This window comes from Palaemon carinicauda, chromosome 30 (genome assembly GCF_036898095.1).
Source record: "Palaemon carinicauda isolate YSFRI2023 chromosome 30, ASM3689809v2, whole genome shotgun sequence".
NCBI lineage: Eukaryota > Metazoa > Arthropoda > Malacostraca > Decapoda > Palaemonidae > Palaemon > Palaemon carinicauda.
The window spans coordinates 18,260,952-18,284,707 of NC_090754.1; the positions used below are offsets into that span (position 1 = coordinate 18,260,952).

Here is a 23,756-nt window from a genome sequence, read left to right on the forward strand (position 1 = left end):
ATCATTCAGCCGTTCCTGTCGGGGCTTCTCAGGAAAGCGAAAGACTGGCAGAGGCTGATAGGCCATCTGGTCTCATTAGAGAAGCTAGTCCCCCAAGGGAAGATACGGCTCAGACCCGTACAATGGAACCTCAAGGCTCTATGGTCCCAGACAGGCTCTCAGAAAACATCGATCCCAGTCCTCCCGGACACGAAAGCAGCCTTGAATTGGTGGCGATGCCAGTCGAACTCCCTCAAGGGGATGCCCCTCGGGTCCTGTCCCCCCGAGTTTCTCCTGTTCACGGACGCCTCCAGCCTAGGGTGGGGAGCCCACCTGCGGGAGGAAACAGCAAGCGGGACCTGGTCAGAGACCGAAAAGCATCTCCACATCAACGTCCTAGAGCTAAAAGCAGTACAAAAGGCATGTCTGCACTTTGCAAGTCGGTTGAAGGGAAACACCGTGGCCCTAATGTGCGACAACGCCACGGTGGTAGCCTACATCAAGAAACAAGGGGGCATGAAGTCGAAGGAACTGTGCGACCTCACCGTAAACATCTTGCACTGGGCGGACGAACACCAGGTAACACTGCTAGCAAGGTTCATCCCCGGGAAAAGGAACGTGCTAGCCGACGGCCTCAGCAGGATAGGTCAGATAGTAGGGACAGAATGGTCCCTACAACCAGCGGTGGCCAGACTCATCCTTCAACGCTGGGGCTCCCCGGTGATAGACCTATTCGCAACAAAGCTCAACGCCAAGTTACCGGTTTATTGCTCCCCGGTACCAGACGAAGGAGCAGCCCTAGAAGACGCCTTCCAGCACAGGTGGGACAACCTGGACGTTTATGCCTTTCCCCCCTTCACGCTGCTAAGGCAAGTGCTCAAAGTGCTCAACAGAGTAAGAACCTCCCAAAACCTAAAGATGACTTTGGTAGCGCCCTGGTGGCCGGAGAGAGAGTGGTTCGCGGATCTGAAAGACCTGGCAAGCCATCCGCCATGGCCTCTGCCCCCCAGGTCAGATCTACCGAGTCAACCGCACTTCCTCAGGTTCCACGACAACCCTCTCTCTCTTCGCCTTCACGCCTGGAGACTATCGAGCGACTCCTGAAGAAGGAGGGGTACTCCGCCTCCACAGCCAAGAGGATGTCCCTATACCTAAGAAAATCCTCTACCGTAGTCTACCAGGCGAAGTGGGCCGCCTTTACGAAATGGTGCGCGACAAAACAAATAAGACCTCTCAAAGCCTCGGTCCCTGACATAGCTGATTTTCTAGTGTACCTTAGGGATAAAATAGGAATGTCAATCCCGGCTATTAAAGGAGTACGAGCAGCCTTAGGCCAAGTCTTTCTCCTGAAAGGCATCGACCTGGGGACCTCAAGACACATAGGGATGCTGATTAGAAGTTTCGAACAATCCTGCCCTCCCCAAGCCAGGAGAGTGCCTAGATGGGACCTGGCCAAGGTCCTGAAAATGTTGTGTCGTCCGCCCTTTGAACCACTCAGAGATATCGGGGACAAAGATCTCACCCTCAAGACAGTCTTCTTGCTAGCCTTAGCTTCGGCTAAGAGGGTAGGTGAGATCCACGGTCTCTCCTACGACGTGGCACACTCCAAAGGGTGGAAGGAGGTATCCTTCAAGTTCGTACCCTCCTTTGTAGCAAAGACTCAGAACCCAGCAGTCTGGGACCCGAGGTTTGAAGGTTTCTCATTTCCGGCCATCCCCAAGACAGGCAATACGGACGACCTGAAGTTATGCCCGGTCAGGACGATCAGGAAATACCTGGAAAGGACGGCCCATCTCCGTCCGGGTGCCAAGAACCTCTTCGTCTCTTCAGGCGTTAATAAGAAGCAAGTGTCCAAGAACACTATTTCCTTCTGGCTGAGACAAGTCATCACTAGGGCTTATGAAGAAGACAAGGTGGCAGTACCAGGCACTCCCCGTCCCCATGACATCAGAGGCCTGAGCACTTCCTTGGCCTTTGAGAGAAATATGGCAGTGGGCCAGATCCTGCAGGCCGGCACTTGGTCACACCAGTCGACCTTCACGGCCCACTACCTCAAAGACTACTCAAGAAAGTCTTTGGATGGATTCTCCATTGGGACAGTCATCGCCGCCCTCCAAGCTGTGTAGTGGCAGGCTGGAAGACGTCCCCAACAAGTGAATAGACTCATCCCTACTTCTTCAGGAGAAGACTCAGTAGAGAAAATGTCAAGAGGTAAGCCTTAAATTATAAGCGTAAGTTTTCCACTGCTACCCCCTATCCGCTCTCTGTACCCCCGCATTACGTAGCCCTCCAGGCACCATGTGCCTAACCAAGTGGCAGAATGGCTCTCCCGCCTCCTAAAGTGTAAGTCTCCGAAGAAGTAATTCGAGGTAAAGTATTCGTGTCGGAACAAATGAAAAATTTTAAGTAATTTTTATTTTTCCTAACATACTTACCGAGAATTACTTCCGAGTAATGGCCCTCCCTTCCGTCCCCGAGTGCCATTCTTCCATTGCCGAGTCGGGCTAAACGGAGGACTTAATGAGATCCTGACCCGGGAAAAGCAGTGACCTGCCCTAATCCGGGCCGCAGGAATTATCCTGGCGGCGGGGGTAGGAACTATCGGGAGCGAGATAGGGGGGGTAGCGCGGGAAATCTTGGTCGAGATTGAGAGAGGTCAAGGACCCTCCGAAGAAGTAATTCTCAGTAAGTATGTTAGGAAAAATAAAAATTACTTAAAATTTTTCATATATATATATATATATATATATATATATATATATATATATATATATATATATATAGATATATATATATATATAGATATATATATATATAGATAGATAGATAGATAGATAGATAGATAGATAGATGTGGGGGAGTGATGACATTTCATATGAAATTAGGTCATGGAAAAGAGTACTTTTATCTGTGTCCTGTTATTTTTTTTTAATTGCAAGACAATAAGAGAAAGTTTTTTAATGAACTCTTGACTGTGTGGCGAAATGTTACAAAACATAAACCTAACACCTTGATACCCACTTACTGACGAATAGTCCCACAACACAAACTTACCCCTTACATTATCAGCATCTAGACTTAGACAAAAGGGAAATGGAAGCTAATTGTAACCTTAAAACTATATTTCTTACAAACTAAAACTAATCACCCACTAAAACAATAATCACATTTAAAACTATATTTCTTACAAACTGAAACTTATCACCAACCAAAACAATAATCATACTTAAAACTATATTTCTTACAAACTAAAACTTATCACCAACCAAAACAATAATCATACTTAAAACTATATTTCTTACAAACTAAAACTTATCACCAACCAAAACAATAATCACACTAAACTATATTTCTTACAAACTAAAACTTATCACCAACCAAAACAATAATCACACAAAACTATATTTCTTACAAACTAAAACTTATCACCAACTAAAACAATAATCACACTTAAAACTATATTTCTTACAAATCAAATTTAATCATCAACCAAAACAGTGATCACACTTAAAACTAAAGCAACCCAAAATAAAGATGTGTATATATGCATGTATATACAGTATGTGGACATTGACACTGTCGTCCACACTAAACTGAGAGGCTTTTACAGCACACTACCACACCTCTGTGGACAATAGTAAACTGATCTATCTGACAGAATGCCCTTAATGGATAGGGGTTGTAGATATCATCACTATCACCCTCATCAGAAGAACATTCCAAATCATCTCTATATACCACACCAGTCGTCAGCTTCTCGATCTCTATTTCAGAGAATAATCCAATCTTAAGTCTTTAAACAGTCCACATCTTCAGTTCTTATCTCAATTACAGCAGGAGAGGGTTTGTAGAACTGTTTTCCACAAGAGAGGGTCAAGAAAAGGGAGGAAGTATGGTTCTGCAAATAAAAACAACAATCCACTTACAGACATGCTTAGCTAATTTAACACTCTCTCTCTCTCTCTCTCTCTCTCTCTCTCTCTCTCTCTCTCTCTCTTTCTCATATATATGTATATATATATATATATATATATATATATATATATATATATATATATATATATATATATATATATATATATATATATATATTATTTAATTGGTGATAGTTTAGTGTTTGAAGTTGCATGTCCTTTTTTTTTCCAGGATTTGTTACTAGGAATTTTGTAGTGAAAGCAGGTTGTTTGTCCAATTAATGGTTTTGTTTTTATGTTAGTTTAGAATATTTTTTTCTTCGGTTTAGTTTACTTTTAAATTTAGATAATTGTTATTTTTTATAATTTGATAATTTGTTATAAGAAATTTTATGTTTTGATTTCAGTGTTATGTCACAAATTGACCAGCATTTAGGGTCTTAAATGTATTCAGGTAATAAGGTTCTTTTCTTAAACATAAGCAGATCAATACCAGCCAATCTCTTATGATTAATTGTCCCATTTTTTCATGTTTGCTTTAGAATTGAATAACCCCTATGTTTATGACACAGGTGTATCATCAGTACGGTGGATTCAGCGTTGTGTTTGAGAACAATGACACGAATCCACACCATGATTAGCAATAACGCTTTGGATGTTGGACCAAATATGCGTGAAATTTTCTTTCCACCTGCTCATACTGCTCCAAGACAAAGGTAATATGTTGTTATTGTTTCTTAATCCTGTACAATATTTGTATGATACAAATGATTTTACTGATAAAGTCATCAGTTGCCAAATCTTTGTATTTCTGAACAGAATTAGAGTTTAAGTAATTAGTTAGAATTTAAGCATGACATTGTATTTCAGTAACTATTGCCAAAGAAAGTTTGATGTGTGGTTCACTACTGAATATTTAGCCATTCATGACGAGTCATGATTGTTTGGCAGTTTAAATGGTAGCTTGCAATTTTTTTACCCCCCTTGCTGTAGAGCTTACTGTCTTTTTATACACTGTATTAATTTTGAAGTTTCTCTTATAGTTTGTTTGTTGCTTCAATTTCTTCATAGGATACTTGAGTTTTCACGTCATACATTATTTTTTAATAATCATTCAAACCTGTCATATCAAGTCTTGGAGGAAGTTCTGTATGTACTCTCATATTGTGCAACTGTTAGGAATTATTTCATAATACATCATATCTGCAGGTAGTGTGAGCTTACCATATCTAGTTCAAGTCTATGGCCACGTAGATTTCATTTACTTCTCGTAGTTTTTATTGATTTTTGACAAATCACTCTATTTCTGTTGCGGTCAGAATAAAAAAAGGCAATCAGTTAAGACTTTTGCTACCATCCTAAACTATCTAAATGTAAATAAACAAATAACTTTCAGTTATACCGACAGTGTTGCCCTCTTTAAGCAATCTTTAAGACTAATTTCTCTCTCTCTCTCTCTCTCTCTCTCTCTCTCTCTCTCTCTCTCTCTCTCTCTCTCTCTCTCTCTCTCTCTCTCTCTCTCTCTCTCTCTCTCTCTCTCTCTCTCTCTCTCTCTTTTTTTTTTTTTGATATAATGATTTGTGTTATTACACTAATTTGACTATTTTCACTCAGGTTTGTTATGATGCGATGTGATTCTATGAAGAAATGGGAAATTGTTGGTGTTGTGCAAAAGAAGGGATCTTTGGGATATACCAGGAAATCTTCAGAACAGAAAAGTAAATCTTTTTCATCACAGAAAGCAACGTCAGCTCAACCTCAAGTGATTGATTTAGAAGAAGATGAAGAGCAAGACGACCGCCAAAAGATGAACAAAACCGACGTAATTGAGATATCGGCTCAAAAGGAAATATCCCCAGCGGATGAGCTAGAATCTTGTATTGAAAGGGGTACTTGCAACTGGGAAGGAAGTTTTCCGCAAATTGAAAGTGTGCAAGGTGCTTCAGATGGTCAGGGTCCTGAGATGGAAGTGGTAGATAACTTTGAAATCGTGACAAGTACCTTTGGCAATGAAGTGGTTGGAGAAACCTCAATCCCTATAACGTCAGTACCTAATCTCATTCCTTTGGGACAGCTTTCCACAGACCAAATAGCCACAGAAAAACCAGCGTCAATAGATAAAGTGCCTATTATGCCTTCCAAGTCCCCTAATATGAAATCTCCAGTCCTATTATCAGACTCTGAAAAGACTAATTTAGAAAAGCCTAATACAGTTTCAGGTCCTGTTTCAGTTGCAGGTTCTCAGTTATATTTTGTGCCCACAGTCTACAGTAGCAGTACCACTACAGTGACTGCTAGCTTCTCGTCTTCACCTGTTACTAGTGTTTCTGGAATGAGAATGATTAAACTAAATCAAGCCAGTAGTAAAATTTTTGGCGATTCTTCAGGAAAATCGTTTTTACCTTTGACCCCAGTTCCGCCTCATTCTTCTATTACTGGAGCTCCTCCTTTGTATGCAGCAAGTTCAATATTACCAAAGTTAACAAGTACAACAGCTACTGTATCTAGTGTGTCATCTAACCCAGGTTTTGAGAATGTCGTCGTTTGTCCTGCCAGTGAAAGTAAGCGAATTGGTCTAACCTCTGTATTTCGGCCATTGGGGCCTCAGAAGTCTCCTGATGCTATCACTCCTGTTGCAATAAATCCCCAAGGCTTCCAGAAACCTATGTATTTTGCACCAAATTCTGGAGTAATGCCAAGGATGGTATTGATGCCTCCTCAAAAAGGAGTGTCACCACAAATGGTGGTTCCACAAACCAGCAAGAACCAAAGGATATTGCTTATGCCATCTACCACAGAAAGCGGAAAAATGGTTCTCATTCCCATGCCCCCTGTCTTGGGTAATGAATCTGCTGTCTGTGGGACAAATGAAGGTTTAGGGGTTGTTGGAGTAAATACCTCCAACCAGCCATCTTCCATAGCTAACAAGATGGTTATAGCTGAATCTTCAACAGAGCAAAGCTCAAACTCAGATGTACAGATATTGTCTACTGTAAAACCATTACCTCCACCTCCACCTCTACGCAACATGGCGGGTGCCGGAAAGAAAGAGACTTGCGATGATATTGTTATATTAAACTCTCCCCCAAACAATACCTTGACAATTTCAAAAGTAGAAAGTTTATCTGAAGGAAAAGTTTCTTGTTCTACCTCGTCAGTTCAAGCTTTGTCCACAAGCAATAGTAATACCAAAGTAGCTGTGACTACCATGGTTACATCTTCTACAACCATATCTAGTACCTTACCTCTGTTATTACCAAGTAATAACACAGAAGCAAGCAGCAAAAATGCTATTGATGGTCAGCTGTCTGTCAAGTCATCTAGCAATATATCTGTTCAACAAGAAACTGCAGAAAAAGTTACGGCCCCAGTACCATCAACATCAAGGATGTCTACTGATAACCCCATTATTGAATATGAAACAATCAGATCACCAGTGAAGAAGGACAAGTGTGAAGAAGATTTCAAGAAAAGTCCCATAGTAAAAGAAGGAAAGAAAAGTGATGAAAATGATGGGACGGATGATATTCAAGAGGTGAAGGTCAGCCCCCCTCAGATAAAAAAGGGTGGTCATCATTGGAGTGCAGTTGATCTCTCTCTTAGTTTTAAAAGTGTTAAGTTGGAGTGGCTTCTGGGAACTATTAGGCAAAATGTTTTGGTGAATATATATCGAATGTCCTTAAAAACTCAGTCACCTGTTACATTAAGTGTTAAAAATGGTACATCTATGTCCACATTATATGGCCTTGCTCGAAAATACTATTTTGATCCTTTGGAGCAGAAGTGTTTGCCTATATTGATTTTAGGATCAGTCATGTCAGCTGTATTGAGTTCCACATCTACTGAGGATTCTATGTTATTTAAAGCTAATGCTATTAAGTATTTTATTCGGGAAAGCACTGGAGAATTAGCTTCGTATACTTACGACAGTAGTGGTACGAGACTCATTAAGTTAGCCTCAAAAAAGCGTGCTGCAACTGGAGAAATGATTGGAATTGGTGAAACTATTTCTTTACATTCGGTGAGAGATGCTAAGTATTTAGGTAACTCACGGACACCTGACAAAAAAAAAAGTAAGATTAAAATTTCGCAGGGTAGTGATTGTAGTTGTATAACTGCCGGAAATTTCATATGTCTCGGCCATAACACTGCAACTGAAGAAAAGGGACTTGTGTCAGAATCTGCAGGCTTGCCTGGGTTACCGAGTGCTGTAGACGACAAATCCACTGGCCAAGGGTCAATGGTTGTCACTTTGCTACCTGAAGACCAATTGAAAATTGAAAGTAATGAACAGAACACTCCCAGTAGTAATAGTCTAAGTGAAAAGCCAAGCGAGTTAGAGAGCACTCCAAGTATAGCAGAAGATAATAGCTGTATTATTGAATCATCTCAAGTTAGTAAAAACTTGGAAACTGCTATTACTTCACAATCAACATCCAATCCTGACTGTGAGATTGTCTGCGTTAAAAATTCAAGCAGGGCAGAGTTATCAGCTGGAAACAGTTCCTCAAGTCCAGAGTCTTTAAATACTAACACAAACAGAAAGGATCAGCGTATAGTTGAGGGTGAAGACATCATCGACATTGAAGGATTTTGCGATGAAGAGTCGATATTATCAAACCTACGTGTTCAGATGGTTGTGCTGAATAAAATGATGGTGTCAGGAAAAACTGGTAAGAATTTGTTTTATATGTTTCATACGATCTCCTTTTCTTAAAAACTAATATTCCAGGACAGATAAACTAAGCCTTCATGTAAATGGCTACTGAAATTGATTATTCTACAGACTACCCTTGAATACATTCTGTTAACTTTGCACTTCGTGATGTATCATCTGTTTTACTTGTTACACAGTTCAGATTAAACCTTACTTTTCCCACAACCACCACACAACTGCATTTCTTATTAAGATTTATCCTTTGCTTCATTTCCATTTCCCATTATCTTTTGTATTAAACAACAGTCTGCATAATTCAAGATTGGAAAATTCATTATAGCAGTAAGCCTATATTGAACAGTAGGTAATAACTAGATATTTCATGGCCCTCCTTGAAAACATTTCCTAATTGGTGAATACTGTAAATACAAATAAGACTTGCTATTAGGTACTGTAACTTAAGTCATAAAAGTTTAATTGGAACTAATTGAGAATACTGTGGTATCATTTAAATTCGTTGGCATGAAAGTTAGCGCAAACGTCTAAAATTCTATGTTTGCTCTGTCGTAAATTCGTGTAATTTCATATTCAACCATAGTATTTTTCCCCCCAACCAGATTTTTAAACAGAATGTTTACATAATCATCTAGTGTTACGTGGATACCTGTCAATTAGATCGGTCTGTTTAGTAGGAACAAACTGATACTGTTACAGTAAAGTGGTTGAAAATGCAGAATTGGAAGTAAAAAATGTCATTGTTAGTGGTTTTTCAAAAGCAAGGCTGTAATAATCATGTCCTATACAGTATATGGTGAAAGGATTTGTCACAACAGTGCTTACTAGTACTGTAGTTTGTTAGTACTTGTAAACATATAAATCATTGTCTTGCATGTTATCTTTTATCGATTGCCAATTAATATAAAAAATAAAAGGAATTTTTTTTATTAATTGTTGGTATATATTATGCTACGTTGTAAGAGTACTTGTCCTACACAGTTTTGATACATGAAGGACAACGATAATTATGTCATATACACTCTTGAAAGAAAAATAAAAGCATCAAAGGAATAATAATTAGTAAATAAAAGCATTATGAGTTAAGGCGAATGAGGTTGATTATTTGGTTAAAACATAATAAGTGTGAGGCAAAATGATATCCCCAATTCTCGGACGTTACTTTTATAGCCAAATGGCGTAGACTTAAATTCGCGGAAAGTATCTTGCGTGAAATAAGCGAAAATTTTTCCTGCATGAAAAACACAGATTTCATAGTTACATGTATTATTACAATAAAGTATTCAATTGTGAAAACTAATTGGATTTATAACATATTCAAAATAAAGTGAGGGTTACTAGTAAGCAATCATGTTATTTTATTTATATTGTGTTGGGCTGACATTTTGAATTTTATGGACTTGAAGCATGCTATTTTTTGACAAATTTCTTTGTTTTAAATTTATTTTGTAAAACATATCTGGTATTGAGTACTACTATATTGGCAATGAGGGGAATGCAGCTAAGCAACCTAGAAAATTTAATACCCGAGAACAAATGTCTTCAGTTTAGTTTAATTAGCCTGGGCACTTTTGTTATTTCCTTTCTGTTATTGCATATCTTTTTTTTGATACTAAATATTCATTATAAAACAAAAATGTAATGGTTTTTAGATTTAAAATGTTGAAAATCAACATCCATCTTGCTGTAAATTTTGCAGTGAAGGTTTTTTTTTAGTGAAGGAACTAGCTCAGGTATGGTTTTAATGTTAACAATACTTCCAAATCCCCCCCCCCCCCACACACACACACACAGAGTGAGAGTGAGAGTGCGAGTGTGTTCAGGTAATATATTTCCCAATGGTAAGCTAGTCATTATTTTGATTTTATAGAGGCTGTTTGCATGTGTCTAAATTACTGCTATAGAGCTATTGTTTTCACTATAATGGTTATTATCATTTAGTTAACCTCAGAAGTCATAGTCACTCCTTAATGTGATGAAATGGAGGATTGATATATTCTACCATCTTTTTTCATCTTTGGTAATTGAAATACACGATCAATCCTAAATAGAATTTGGTTTTGGAAATTCAATCTACAGTACTGGGCTTGTAGAACTCATCATATTACAATAAGTATATGTATATATGAACATTAACCCTCCGGCTGTGACAAAATCCCTGTCAGGCACATGTTGACCTATTAATGTTGACTTTTTATAGCATTTCTATAAAGATAAATAATATTTCTGATTTGGGATTTTTTTTTTTTTTTTTTTTTTACAAATTAATCAATTTCTTAATTTACTGTAGTATTCAGGGAAAGTCTACTCTTAGCTGTATTTAAGCTTGTATTGAATATCATTTTAAATATAAAAATTACCCTTGATTTCTTTAGACAAGCCTACAAAGTCCACTAATCCTGATGGTATAGAGTATGTGCCACCTTCCTGCTCTGATGTTCCTCAAAAAATTCCTGCTCCTTCCCCTGCTACACCTGCTGAAAGAATAAAATTTTCTGGGTCTCATGATAATAGTTTCAAGAAAAGAAAGAAAGGTATGAGATCTTGCTTTTTATCGAATCTTTAAAGAAGCTGTTTCATCAGTAAAATATTTTTATATAATTTTTTTTAACCTTAGAGAAATATTTTTGTCCTTTCTTTTAGTTTTATTTCTAAGTTGCTTTTGCCTTTGATTTTAAGGTGTATCCTAATTTTATTTACATTGTAGGATGGTAAGTTTTATGCATTGTAGAGATGAAAGAGGTACAGTTTACTAGCATCTTGATGTTTATTTCAGTTGGAGATTTTGATCGACCTTGTCCTCTTTCCCGAAAGAAAAACCAGGAATCAATACCCCAGGTATACTACACTTTACTTGGTTGTACCTTTACCAATTTAGCATTTTGGTTTCCAACTAAGATAATGTTACCAGTTCTGTGCAAAAAAATCTTTTGTAATCTGGATATATTGCATTTAGTTTTTGTTACTTTTAGTTTACCGCTTTTAACATTATTATCATTATTAACCATTTTATGTTATAGATGAGAAAAAGCAGCACCCTTTTCCCTGCTAAACCAAAGGAGGGCGAGACTCGCCAACGGGTTCCACTTCAGTTGGCTCAGGTGAAATTGCCAGAACTCCATGATTCCCATGTGGCAGGTGATGAAAATCATCCAGGACCATCAGGGGTGGGATCCAGTCTGAAACAGAAAACAAATTGGCTAGGAGCCCCAGTTCAAAAGCTTCAGAGAAGGGTATGTTAAATTGTGTGCATGTTAATGAATAGAAGCTAGTTATAATTGAACAGACAAAAGCTCTTGTTCAAATTTATTTATCATAACTACCGACATTCTCTTGCTGTAATAGGCATTATATATGTGGCAAACATAACCATAGTCGAATAACTTGAGTTAAAATCTTATTCACTGAAATTTTACCCTCTTAAATTTGCATTGTCACTTTTACAATTTCCATTTGTCTATTTTTATTGCAGGAACAAAAAATTGTTGATATAGAGGGTTTAGAAGAAAGAAGTACTTTGGTCCACAATGAACTAGAGAGAATGAGAAGAAAAGCCTTGCGAGTTCTGTTTCTTAACCTTGGTTCAGCAATTAGTCTGTGTGAGAAAGGGACATCCATTAATTACTATAAATCTCACCCAAAGGTTTCGATTCTGAAAAAGGTTAGTCTGGTATCTTTGTAGTATTAGGCAGTGCACACTAAATGCATATTTGTTCCAACACGGAGTACTTACCTCGAACTACTTTCTTTGGAGTACCTGGGATCTCCTCCCAACCGACCAGAATTTTGTGTAGTTTACCCTACTCCCATTTTCTATGGGGGGTAACCTCTGACGGAGTGATACGCGCCACGAGACGACCTGGGGTCAGAGAGCATGCTTGCTCAGGTCTCGATCTCCAGTAAGTTTCTGGTCGCGTCGCGGATAACATCCCAACTCTCTCTCTTACCCAGTGCGACCATATGTGTCCCCGACCCCCTTTGTGTCCCACGCGGTTCCCACGTGGTCTCTTTGTGCTCTTCCTTATTCTTTTCCCTCTTGTGTCCCTGTGTCTTGCGGTGCCTTACTAGTGCGTTATGGAGCATCCCTGTCGTTGCCCTGGGCCTATGGCCAGAAAATCGTGTAGCGCCTTCCTCTCACAGCCTGAAGTTGACCCGCACTCCTTGTGTTCTTCGTGTAGGGGCAGTGTGTGTTCCCCTACAGCCACGTGTCCGGAGTGCGAGTCCTGGAACCAGGTGCAGTGGGTGCGTTACGGCACCAAGAAAAAGAAGTTCTCTAGGAGATTGCCTAGGAAACCGAGCGTCTCTTTGCCTCTTGCTTCGCCCGGCGTTTCTTCGGACAGTCTCTCTCTGCCGCCTTCCCCTACCCAGAGTAGGGGGCGAGGTAAGTCAGTTGCGGGGAAGAGGCCTGTGGCCCTTCCCCAGGAGTCTGCTTTACCTGATAGTGGGATTGTATCCTCGATCCTGGCAAGTGGGGGACCTGAGGGAGGGACGGGAGTGTGTTCGGGGGACGGAGCCCTGGTGCAAGCAGGGTCTGTCTTGTCGGACGATCCTATGTGGGGAAAAACTGCTGCAGCCTCTTCTTCCGCCTGTTGGGCATGTATTTCAGTTGATGTAACCAGAGAGAGGAGTCCAATGCATTACTGTCTGGCCAGTCAAAAGGATCCAATAACACTCTAGTGGTAGTATTTCAACAGGCGGCTGGTGCCCTGGCCAACCTATTACCTTACTACTTTACTATTTTCAATTCAAGATGTATTTTAACATCAGCCATTAACAATTGTTTTTATTTTGGTTTTGTTGTCCACTTTTTTCAGGGTCACGGCTATATTACGATTATACATACATACTGTACATATACCATGGCACTTCCCCCAATTTTGGGGGGTAGCCGACATCAACAAGAAACAAAAACAAAAAGGGGACCTCTACTCTCTACGTTCCTCCCAGCCTAACAAGGGACTCAACCGAGTTCAGCTGGTACTGCTAGGGTGTCACAGCCCACCCTCCCACATTTTTCACCACAGATGAAGCTTCATAATGCTGAATCCCCTACTGCTGCTACCTCCGCGGTCATCTAAGGCATCGGAGGCAGCAGCAGGGCCTACCGGAACTGCGTCACAATCGCTCGCCATTCATTCCTATTTCTAGCACGCTCTCTTGCCTCTCTCACATCTATCCTCCTATCACCCAGAGCTTCCTTCACTCCATCCATCCACCCAAACCTTGGCCTTCCTTTATGATTTTGCTCCCTATCACATAATCCCGGAAGAAAAGAAGAGCACAGTTCAATAAACTCACGACCAGTTTTTTTATTAAAATGCTTATCGAACAACAACAACAGATGAATCAGCGGTTGACGCTGACGATCCGCAGCCATTTACATTTGTGATGTAAACAAAGATATTGAATGTAAATATTGGTAACGACTTAAGTTTTGTTTTGTACTATGGTAAAATAATGTTAATAACTTAGTTATTTATATAGCGTTACAAAATATTTCTATGTTTTACTACATTAGAGCCAACCACGTTCACAAATAAAGAGCCTGTGATGTACTGTAAACGTGCTAAATTGTTAATACTTTAACTACATTTACATGTATTGATGTACATATGATTTATTCGTAAAATTATATTTTTTTCGTTACTACATTAAAAACTGAAATTCATTTGTTTGTTAGCTTGATTAGATTCTTATTGACCATATATTATTCAAATTGCATTTATAAATAAAATACGGAACAGGGAATGGTTTTTTGTGATTTAGCCTAGTGACAAGCAAATTCGACTTGAGTTGTTTCTTACTTGAGTAACCTCCCTTGGAACCAATTACCTACGTAAGGTGGGGTATTACATTCATACAAGAATCCATTTGAAAAAAAAATACAGGCTTGACAGAAAATCTACAAAATTTTTAGAACCTTGATAGGCAATTGCTTACGACCTTGACCATTGCACCTCGCATATTGATATTATTGTTGTAAGTTTTATATGCATTGATTATGAAAGTGATTAAATAAATTAAAAGCAGGAATGATAGAGGATACAAAGGGTGAAAAGGACCTTTCTATAGTCAAGCAAGCCTGCTGTTATGATCCTAAGGCGTATGAAGGTGATCTGGTGAAAGTTCTCTGAAAAGATGAATGCTACATCATCATCCATAATATAATGTAAATGATGAATATCAATTCCATGGGAACTATGGGAACCCACCCACGATGAATGGCCTTACAGTCCCTAGCCCCTGGCTATATAGACTAATTTCATAAATCTAATCCAAATCTTTTGTAATTTAACGAGCTGTAACCAACAGTCCCTGGGAGAATACATCTGAGCAATTCCATTAGGTTTCTTCTCCAACCTGTGTTTTAAGGAAAACCTGAGGGGAGGAGTCAAGTAAGAAGGATATAGGCGAAGGAAGTGTAGTATTTGAGTGTGTCTAGAAGTATATTGATGTAGAGAACTGGAAAAGGTGTTATAGCATTGTTATCAGGTGGAATCGAATTGCGAAATAAGGTAAATGAAAAGTGCAGACCATTAATTAATGAGATTAGTCAAGCTTTAGAGAGAGCAATCTTATTGACTTTATATGGTGCAACTGGACTCCATTCACAATGGATAAAGGCAACTTGTGATTGATGGTTTGTATTGAACAAATATCAAAGTAGCTAGAGGTAAAGTTACAGCTTTTAATAGATTATCTAAAATTAATGAGTCTGCGTGAAATTTATCATTATCACTGAAAAATTAAATTTTAATGCAAAAATTAGTCATTTAATGGCAGAATTTTTGGGAAAAGTTAATTAGTAGTCAAGTCAAGATGATGTCATGTTTTTTCAATACAGACTAAACATATAACAGTTACACCACTCAAAATATTATTTTACCATTCTTTAATGTATGCATCACTGTTATTGTCATATGTAGCTTTCCAATATGCCACTGATGCAGTACCCTTTCCTTTTAAGGCATCAGAGACTGCCCAGAGTTTGCTGCAGCAGTCATTGCACCTAAACAGGTTAGAGGTGTTACATCGTAAGGAAAGAAGTAAGCTAATCCAGAGGTTGGCGTCTGCAATAAGAGGTAATGTAAACATGCATACATACATATACGTATATGTATTATTATTATTATTATTGTTATTATTATTATTATTATTACTTCTTGCTAAGTTAAAACCCTATTTGGAAAATGAGGATGCTATAAGCCTGGGGGCCCTAATAGGGAAAATAGCCCATTGAGGAAAGGAAACAGGAAAAATAAAATATTTTAGTTAAAGTAACAACATTAAAATAAATATTTTCTAAATAAACTATAAAAATTTTAACAAAACAAGTGGAAAAGAAATGACAGAATAGTGTGCCCCACTGTACCCTCAAGCTAGAGAACTCTAACCCAAGACAGTGGAAGACCATGGTACAGAGGCTGTGGCACTACCCAAGACTAGAGAACAATGGTTTGATTTTGGAGTGTTCTCCTAGAAGAGCTATTTACCATAGCTAAAGAGTCTCTTCTACCCTTGCCAAAAGGAAAGTGGCCACTGAACAATTACACAGCAGTAGTTGACCCCTTGATAGAAGAATAGTTTAGTAATCTCAGCGTTATTAGGTGTATGAGGTCAGAGTAGAATGTGTAAAGAATAGGCCAGACTATTCGGTGTATGTGTAGGCAAAGGGAAAATGAACCGTAACCAGAGAGTATATATATATATATATATATATATATATATATATATATATATATATATATATATATATATATATATATATATATATATATATATATATACAGTGATACCTCGGTACTCGACCATAATCCGTTCGAGATCCGTGTTCGACCTCCGATTTGTTCGAGTACCGAATTTTTTTTCCCCATAAGAAATAATGGTATATATTCTATTCCGTTCCCAAGCACTCGAACAGGCCCAAAATATTAATAAAACGTGTACCTAAACAACAATAATTATCTAAATGTGTATGAAATTGGTCAGAAAATCCTATAAAACAATTTTAAACCATTTACTGTACTAAAATAAAACAATTTTAAACCATTTTCTGTACTGTAGTGAACATACCTTTGAGCAGCGGTTCGATGGCATACAGGGATGGATGTGGAGAGGATGGAAGGGGGAGGTTACTGCTTGGAAGGAGAGTCCCCTTCCATGATGTGGCGGGGTAGTTCTCCTTCAGGAGTTGTTTCTCTCTCCAATGAAAGGGTGGGCAGATCTATTTCAGGGGTTTCTTCTCGTCTTTGTCTCTTCTTTGGAGGAGAAACAGGCTTTGATGTAGCAGCTTTCTTTTCTTTTGTGAAAAACTGGTCTATTGTTAATTGTTTCTTCCTCCTCTGCAGTATTCTTCGAAAATGATACATGACACTATCATTAAACATATGCACTGCCCGGTTTGCTACTGCAATTTCTGGGTGGTATTTTTCAGCAAAAGCCTGCACATCTGCCCACTTGGAACAAATTTCATTGATGAGAGAACTTGGAACATCCTCCCTTACCTCATCCTCTTCTGAAGATTCCTGCTCCACAATCAGATCCTGCTGCTGTTGTTGTTGCAGGTGCAACAATTCCTCCACAGTCAACTCGGTAGAATGGCTTTCTACAAGCTCATCAATATCATCCTTGTCGACCTCAAGCCCCAAACTCCTGCCCATGACAACAATTTCCTCAACGACATCAGTGTCATCAGAAATTACAGGGGTAGCAGTGCTTGGACCCGCCTCTGGTTGGAAACCTTCAAACTCCCTCTCTGTGACACATGATGGCCACAGCTTACGCCAGGCAGAGTTCAATGTCCTATAGGTCACACCTCGCCAAGCTTGGTCAATCATGTTAACAGAGTTGAGGATGCTGAAGTGTTCCTTCCAGAATTCCTTTAGGGTCAACTTCGTGTCACTGGTCACTTCAAAACACTTTCTGAAAAGGGCCTTGGTATAGAGTTTTTGAAGTTTGAAATGACCTGTTGGTCCATGGGCTGGAGTATGGGAGTAGTATTGGGGGGCAAGAATTTGATTTTGATAAAGCTGTATTCTTCTTTCAAGTCATCCTCGAGACCTGGAGGATGTGCAGGAGCATTGTCCATAACCAGAAGACATTTCATTGGCAAGCTCTTTTCAATGAGGTAAGCCTTAACCTGGGGGGCAAACACTTCGTTTATCCACTCAGTAAAGAATTGTCTTGTGACCCAAGATTTAGTGTTCGAGCGCCACATAACTGGTAGTGCACTTTTACAAATATTATTTCGTTTGAACACCCGGGGGTTGTCCGAGTGGTACACTAACAAGGGTTTGATCTTGCAATCGCCACTTGCATTTGCACACAGCAACAATGTTAGCCTATCTTTCATTGGCTTGTGACCTGGCATCTTCGTCTCGTCCTTGGTAATGTACGTATTGGCTGGCATTTTCTTCCAAAATAACCCAGTCTCATCACAATTAAAGACTTGTTGTGCGATCAAATTTTGTTCATTTATGTACCGATCGAATTCCCCCACGTATTTATCGGCTGCAATTTGATCCGAACTAGCTGCCTCCCCATGCCTAGTAACACGATGAATACCTGTTCTATTACGAAACTTTTCAAACCAACCCCTGCTCGCTTTAAATGTAAATGAATCACTTTCACTGGTACTCGGACTTTTCTTCACTAATTCTTCATAGATATGCAACGCTTTTTCACAAATGAACGCTTCACTAACACTTTCCCCGGCCAACTGTTTTTCTTTAATAAATATTAAAAGCAACTTTTCCATCTCCTCAATCACTTGTGGCCTTTGCTTAGTTACCGCCGTAACTCCCGTTGCAACATTCGCCTTCTTAATCATTTCTTTATGCTTTAAAAACGTAGAAATGGTCGACTTCGCCATTCCGTATTCTACCGCTAAATCGGACACTCGTACACCATTCTCATATTTCGCTATAATTTCCTTCTTCAACTCGATCGTTGTTCGCACTGTTTTCCTCTTCTCCTTCCCCTTAACACTCATTACTTTCTTGGGACTCATTATGAAAGCTAAAAAAGCAATTAAAAGCACTGAAAATCACTAAATCACAACGAATGCTGATCGCGCGTTGTCTGAGTGACGCTCTCGAGAGAACTGATGCTTCCCGAACAAGCGAGAGTGGCCGAGATGGCGCGATCATCACAAAGCCCATGCGGTCGTCACGTGTTCGGCTGGTCGAGTACCGAATTTTTGGTCGAGCACCGCAGCAAAAATTTCTCGAAAATTTTGGTCGAACTCCGAATTGTTCGAGTATAGAGTCGTTCGACTACCGAGGTATCACTGTATGTATATATATATATATATATAACGGATTTTGTTTTGAGCGAATCTGTTTTTGGGTGAGATAGCCATGTTGTCCTGATGGAAGGTACCTTTAAGTAGCTTCCTTGGGTATATTTGACTACAGTGATATTTCCAGAGAATTTACCATAAGGTCTCCAGAATTCTAACTCCTGGCACGAATATCCTTAAAGTTTCCTTTAAGGATATAGCATAATATCGGGACGTATATTTTGATACGACACATAGCAATCTTCATCCCGAATAGCGTTTTCGCTTCGAGGGGGAAAGTGGCAAAAATAGAAGGGGAGCCGTTATCAAGGTACCCTTCCTCCGTTACTATCTGAGTATCTAGATGGCGCCATCATCGTCGCCATGTTTATTCCATGTAGCATTGAGCAAGAAGCTACAGATACAGTAGTTTCGGGAGGGATCCTGCCAAGGGCTTTTCATAGAAAGGAGGACGGGTCCATCAGGACGACATGGCTATCTCACCCAAAATTAGATTTTTCGCTTCGCTCAAAATCCGTTTTTTGGGCTCAGGCCATGTCGTCCTGATGGAAGGTTACCAGAGCATTAATGTATTTTTGGATTTCCAAATGTGCCTTAACCTCAAGACAATATTTCCTTGGTTGCTCAGACCTTAGAGACATATGACGTTACCGTTATACGTCATTACTTCTAATTATGAACTATGTTAGTGCTTCCTGCCCCTTGCAGGGAAGAGTCATACCAGACTCGGGAAAAGTATCGAGGTTTGCATATCCCATATGAACAAACCTAGCAAAAAAACCATACAGGTCTCACTGTATACAAAACCAGTCAAAGTTTGTACAGTATTCTCAATACGAACAAAGGTTTACATTAGCCACCATAGCATCCAAGGTATACAGGCTTAGCTGTATGCAACTACAGACAAGTTTGTATCTGTATAGGAACAAAGTATGCATAGGCAGAAAAAGGTTGTATTCATGTAAGAACAAAGTTATTTCAATTGTTCTCATGTCAATATGCAGATTATAAAGGAATGAATAAATAATGCTCACACATATCTTTATTTAAATTTGGGGTGAAATAAGACGCAAATACCAATCAATTATTTATTGGTAATCAATAAATAATAATTCAACATACATTATATAGTAACACTAAAAATGTTAGTGAATACAAAGAAACATAAAAATGCAGACAAGACCAGAAGTACTTGTTTCACCTGAAAGGAAATGATAATTAATGCCACCAAACTGAAAATTTAATAAATTTTCTAATATGCATTTCTGTGAATGACTGTCTTTTCACACTGTGTAAAAAAACACATGGCACAAGTGTTAAATCTGTTTCTTCACCTTTAATAACTGGAACAGTCTATAGTGTCACCCTGGTGACACTTCACTTTACATGTTGCACTCTAAGGTGTCAACACGTACACCCTATACATGATAGTCCCAATCAATTCACTGTTCCTCGCAGCGCTAAGCGACAGGTTTTAGTACACTACCTGCCGCCACCACATACCTTTTCAACTCTTGCACTTGCTTCGCGTAGTGTTTAAAAAACACTCTGGATGACTTCCATCCAGTATACGAGCAAAGACGCTCGAAATCCATGTATTGGAAGAAGTTCAATGATGAAGCAATTTTTCTAGGATCGTGACCTGCGGGTGTACTGTCAGGATCTGCTCTGTGAATGAAGTAGGTGAGCTTCGCCCTTAGTTGTTCTAGGGATAAGTTTGAGCCCGATGTTTCTCCTTTAAAGAGCTGTCTTCCCCTGAAGTCTGAAGTTCTGCAAAGATAGACCTTTAGACACTCTACTGGACACAGCAAGACACTTTCCTTCAGAGGGCAGATTCTCCAGGGGCTCCACCTTTTGGTAGGTAGCTCGTTCTTGGCGAGAAACGTTGATTCAGGAGAGAGATTCAGTTCTTCCGCTTCTGTGAACTGAATATGGCCCTCATCCCAAGAAAGGGCCACTACTGTATTTCACTAACTCTGGCCCCCGAGGCTAGAGCAAACAAGAATATAACTTTTTGAGTCAGATCTTTCAGAGAGCAGTCCTCATTGTTCACTGTTGAGGCAAAGTGTAGGACCTTATCCAAGGACCATGAGATGGGCTTTGGAGGTGCTGCAGGCCTAAGTCTAGCACAGGCCTTAGGGATCTTGTTAAAGATTTCATTGAATAAGTCTACTTGGAAGGCGTAAAGCAAAGGTCTAGTCAAGGCAGATTTACACGTTGTTATCATGTTGGCTGCTAAACCTTGTCCATGAAGGTGAATAAAGAAGGATAAACAGAAATCTGTTGAGATCTCTTTTGGCCGTCTTGCCTTGACAAAAGCAGCCCACTTCTTCCAAGACGACTCATATTGCCTTCTGGTGGATTTAGACTTATATTCTTCTAAGAAGTCTATACTGTCTTTCGAGATCCCAAACCTTTTCTTAATTGCTAAGGAGAGAAAATCATGAGATGAAGGATTTGGGTTTTCTGTGATGAAGCGAAGACAGTCGACTTCTGTACTTGTTGAGTCAGAACTGGGTCTGGCAGAGGGACCAGCCTCAGCTGCAATTCCAATACTAGAGGGAACCAATTGCTCGTCGGCCACTTGGGAGCCACTAGGGCTGCTGTTCCTTGAAAGGATCTCAGCTTGTTGAGAACCTTCAACAGGAGGTTGGTTGGAAGGAACAGGTAAATCCTGGTCCCTCTGTTCCAGTCGAGGGACATGGCGTCCACCGCTTCCGCTAGAGGGTCCTCGTATGGGGCCACATAACGAGGTACTGTAGCTTCTTGTTGTCGCTCGTCGCAAAGAGGTCGATCTGCAGTTCTGGGACTTGACGTAAGATGAAGGAGAATGATCATGCTTCTAGGGACCATTCTAATTCTATCGGCGTGAGCCTGGATAGAGCGTCCGCCATCTTATTGCGGAACCCTTGAAGGTGAACTGCTGATAAGTGCCATCTCTTCTTTTCCACCAAGCGGAAGATGGGCAACATCACTTGCTTGATTTGGGGTGTTCTCGAACCTTGACGATTCAAACATCTCACTATTACCTCGCTGTCCAGAATCAGTCTTATGTGAACTGATTGGCGAGGGGACAATTTCTTCAATGTGAGAAAGGCTGCCATGGCCTCCAAAATGTTGATGTGGAAGGTCTTGAATAGAGAGGACCAAGTCCCTTGGGCTTTCCGTTAGTGAGAGTGACCTCCCCATCCTTCCTTTGATGCGTCCGTGTGGATGATGACTGAAGGTACAGGTGGTTGCAGAGGCACCGACCTTTTCAGGTTCTTTGTCTTCGACCATGGCTTGAGAAGTGATCTTAGTCGAGTCGGTACCGGTCTTCTTAGATCTCTTTGAGCGTTTGATGCGTATCTTCTCCAGATTTCTGATGCATCCTTTAACTGTGTTCTTAGCACGGGGTCTGTCACTGATGCAAACTGAAGGGAGCCCAGCAATTCTCTTCTGTTGGTGTCTTGATATCCTGTTGGATTTCAGTAGTCTCTTGACAGATCCCGCTATCTCTCTCCTCTTCTTTGGTGGAATGGAGAGGCGGTGTGACTGTAAGTTCCATTTTATTCCAAGCCATTGAAACTCCTGAGCTGGAGATAGTCGAGTCTTTTTGACGTTGATCTTGAATCCCAGATGTTCCAGGAACTGGATCACTTTCTTGGATGCTTACATGCATTCCGTCTTGGATGCTGCCCACACCAGGCAATCGTCCAGGTAGGCTACCACCTGGACACCTTCTAGGCGTAGTTGTTGAATGACTGCATTTGCAAGCTTTGTAAAGATCCTTGGGGTTATGTTTAGTCCGAATGGCTTAGCTCTGAAGAGGTATATCTTCTACCGTAGCCTGAATCCTAGGTAGGAGGAGAGTTGGCGATTGATTGGAATATGCCAATAAACATCTGCCATGTCTATGGAGACTGTGTACGCCCGTTTTGGCAGCAGTGTCCTTATGTGTTGAAGGGTCAGCATCCTGAACTTGTAGTTTTCTATGAACTTGTTAGGTGGTGACAAGTCCAGAATGACTCTAAGTTTGTCTGAGTCCTTCTTGGGAACACAAAACAGCCTTCCTTGGATTTTGATGGACTTTGCGCTCCTTATCACCCGTTTGCTCAAGAGTTCTCGGGTATATTCTTCCAGGACTTCTCTTGACTCCGTTGTCTTGGGGTTATCAAAGGCCTCAGTAACCAAGGCTTTGCATACATTACATACCAGGGGGTCCCAATACTTGAGTTCCCTTGGTGATGGAACAGAGGGAGTGCGCCCTGCACTCCTCGTGGCCGCAGAAGTCCTTGCTCCTGATGTTGCAGAAGACTCGCACGCACTTAAGGTGGTCCTCCTGTAAAGAGAGGAAAACAAAATGAATATATGGTAGTTCATCTCACTTGATAAACTATATTTATTATTAGTATTTTGCATTTTATTGCATATAGCTTAGGATAGGCAAGCTAAGAATGAATTAGGAAAGACACATACATGTGTTTCCTGTCCAGCCAATTGCTGAGTGACCTTCCTCAAAATTAAAGCCTAGGGTTATCTTATTCAGTAGGCCCAATGGAAAAATTCTACCCTGTAAGGATAGATAGGTGTAACTTGAAACTGATTTCCCAAAGGTTTAATAATGAGGGTCATTTGTAACTGATCATCTTTCAGTGTATGGAAAGAAATTTCCTTTCCTTATATAGTATGGTCTCAACAATAGACTGCGCATGGACGCACAGAGTATGTTGGAAATTTAACTACTGTATACTTTATACTATAGTTTTCTGTTTGCAGTATGATCTATACTGCAAATATACTGGCTACTGTATAGTCATATACTGTAGTTCTAGCCGGCATGTTGCCGGCAAGGCTAGCACCTGGGGCACAGTTCAGCCGGCGCATTGCCGGCTTTGATGGTGGCCAGCAG

The 23,756-nt window shown here is 40.0% G+C and overlaps 1 protein-coding gene across 4 annotated transcripts in view; it reads left to right on the forward strand.

The window, feature by feature from the left end:
* LOC137622910 (uncharacterized) overlaps window positions 1-23,756 on the forward strand; it is a 133,069-nt gene that overhangs the window by 66,823 nt on the left and 42,490 nt on the right. For 3 of the 4 annotated variants that reach the window (XM_068353462.1, XM_068353464.1, XM_068353465.1), the window contains exons 9-15: window positions 4,466-4,609; window positions 5,508-8,566; window positions 10,941-11,099; window positions 11,342-11,403; window positions 11,586-11,798; window positions 12,038-12,226; window positions 15,533-15,647. In XM_068353462.1, the coding sequence (XP_068209563.1) occupies window positions 4,466-4,609; window positions 5,508-8,566; window positions 10,941-11,099; window positions 11,342-11,403; window positions 11,586-11,798; window positions 12,038-12,226; window positions 15,533-15,647 (3,941 nt within the window). The remainder of the gene's footprint in view (window positions 1-4,465; window positions 4,610-5,507; window positions 8,567-10,940; window positions 11,100-11,341; window positions 11,404-11,585; window positions 11,799-12,037; window positions 12,227-15,532; window positions 15,648-23,756) is intronic. The other variant, XM_068353463.1, reaches the window with a different exon arrangement.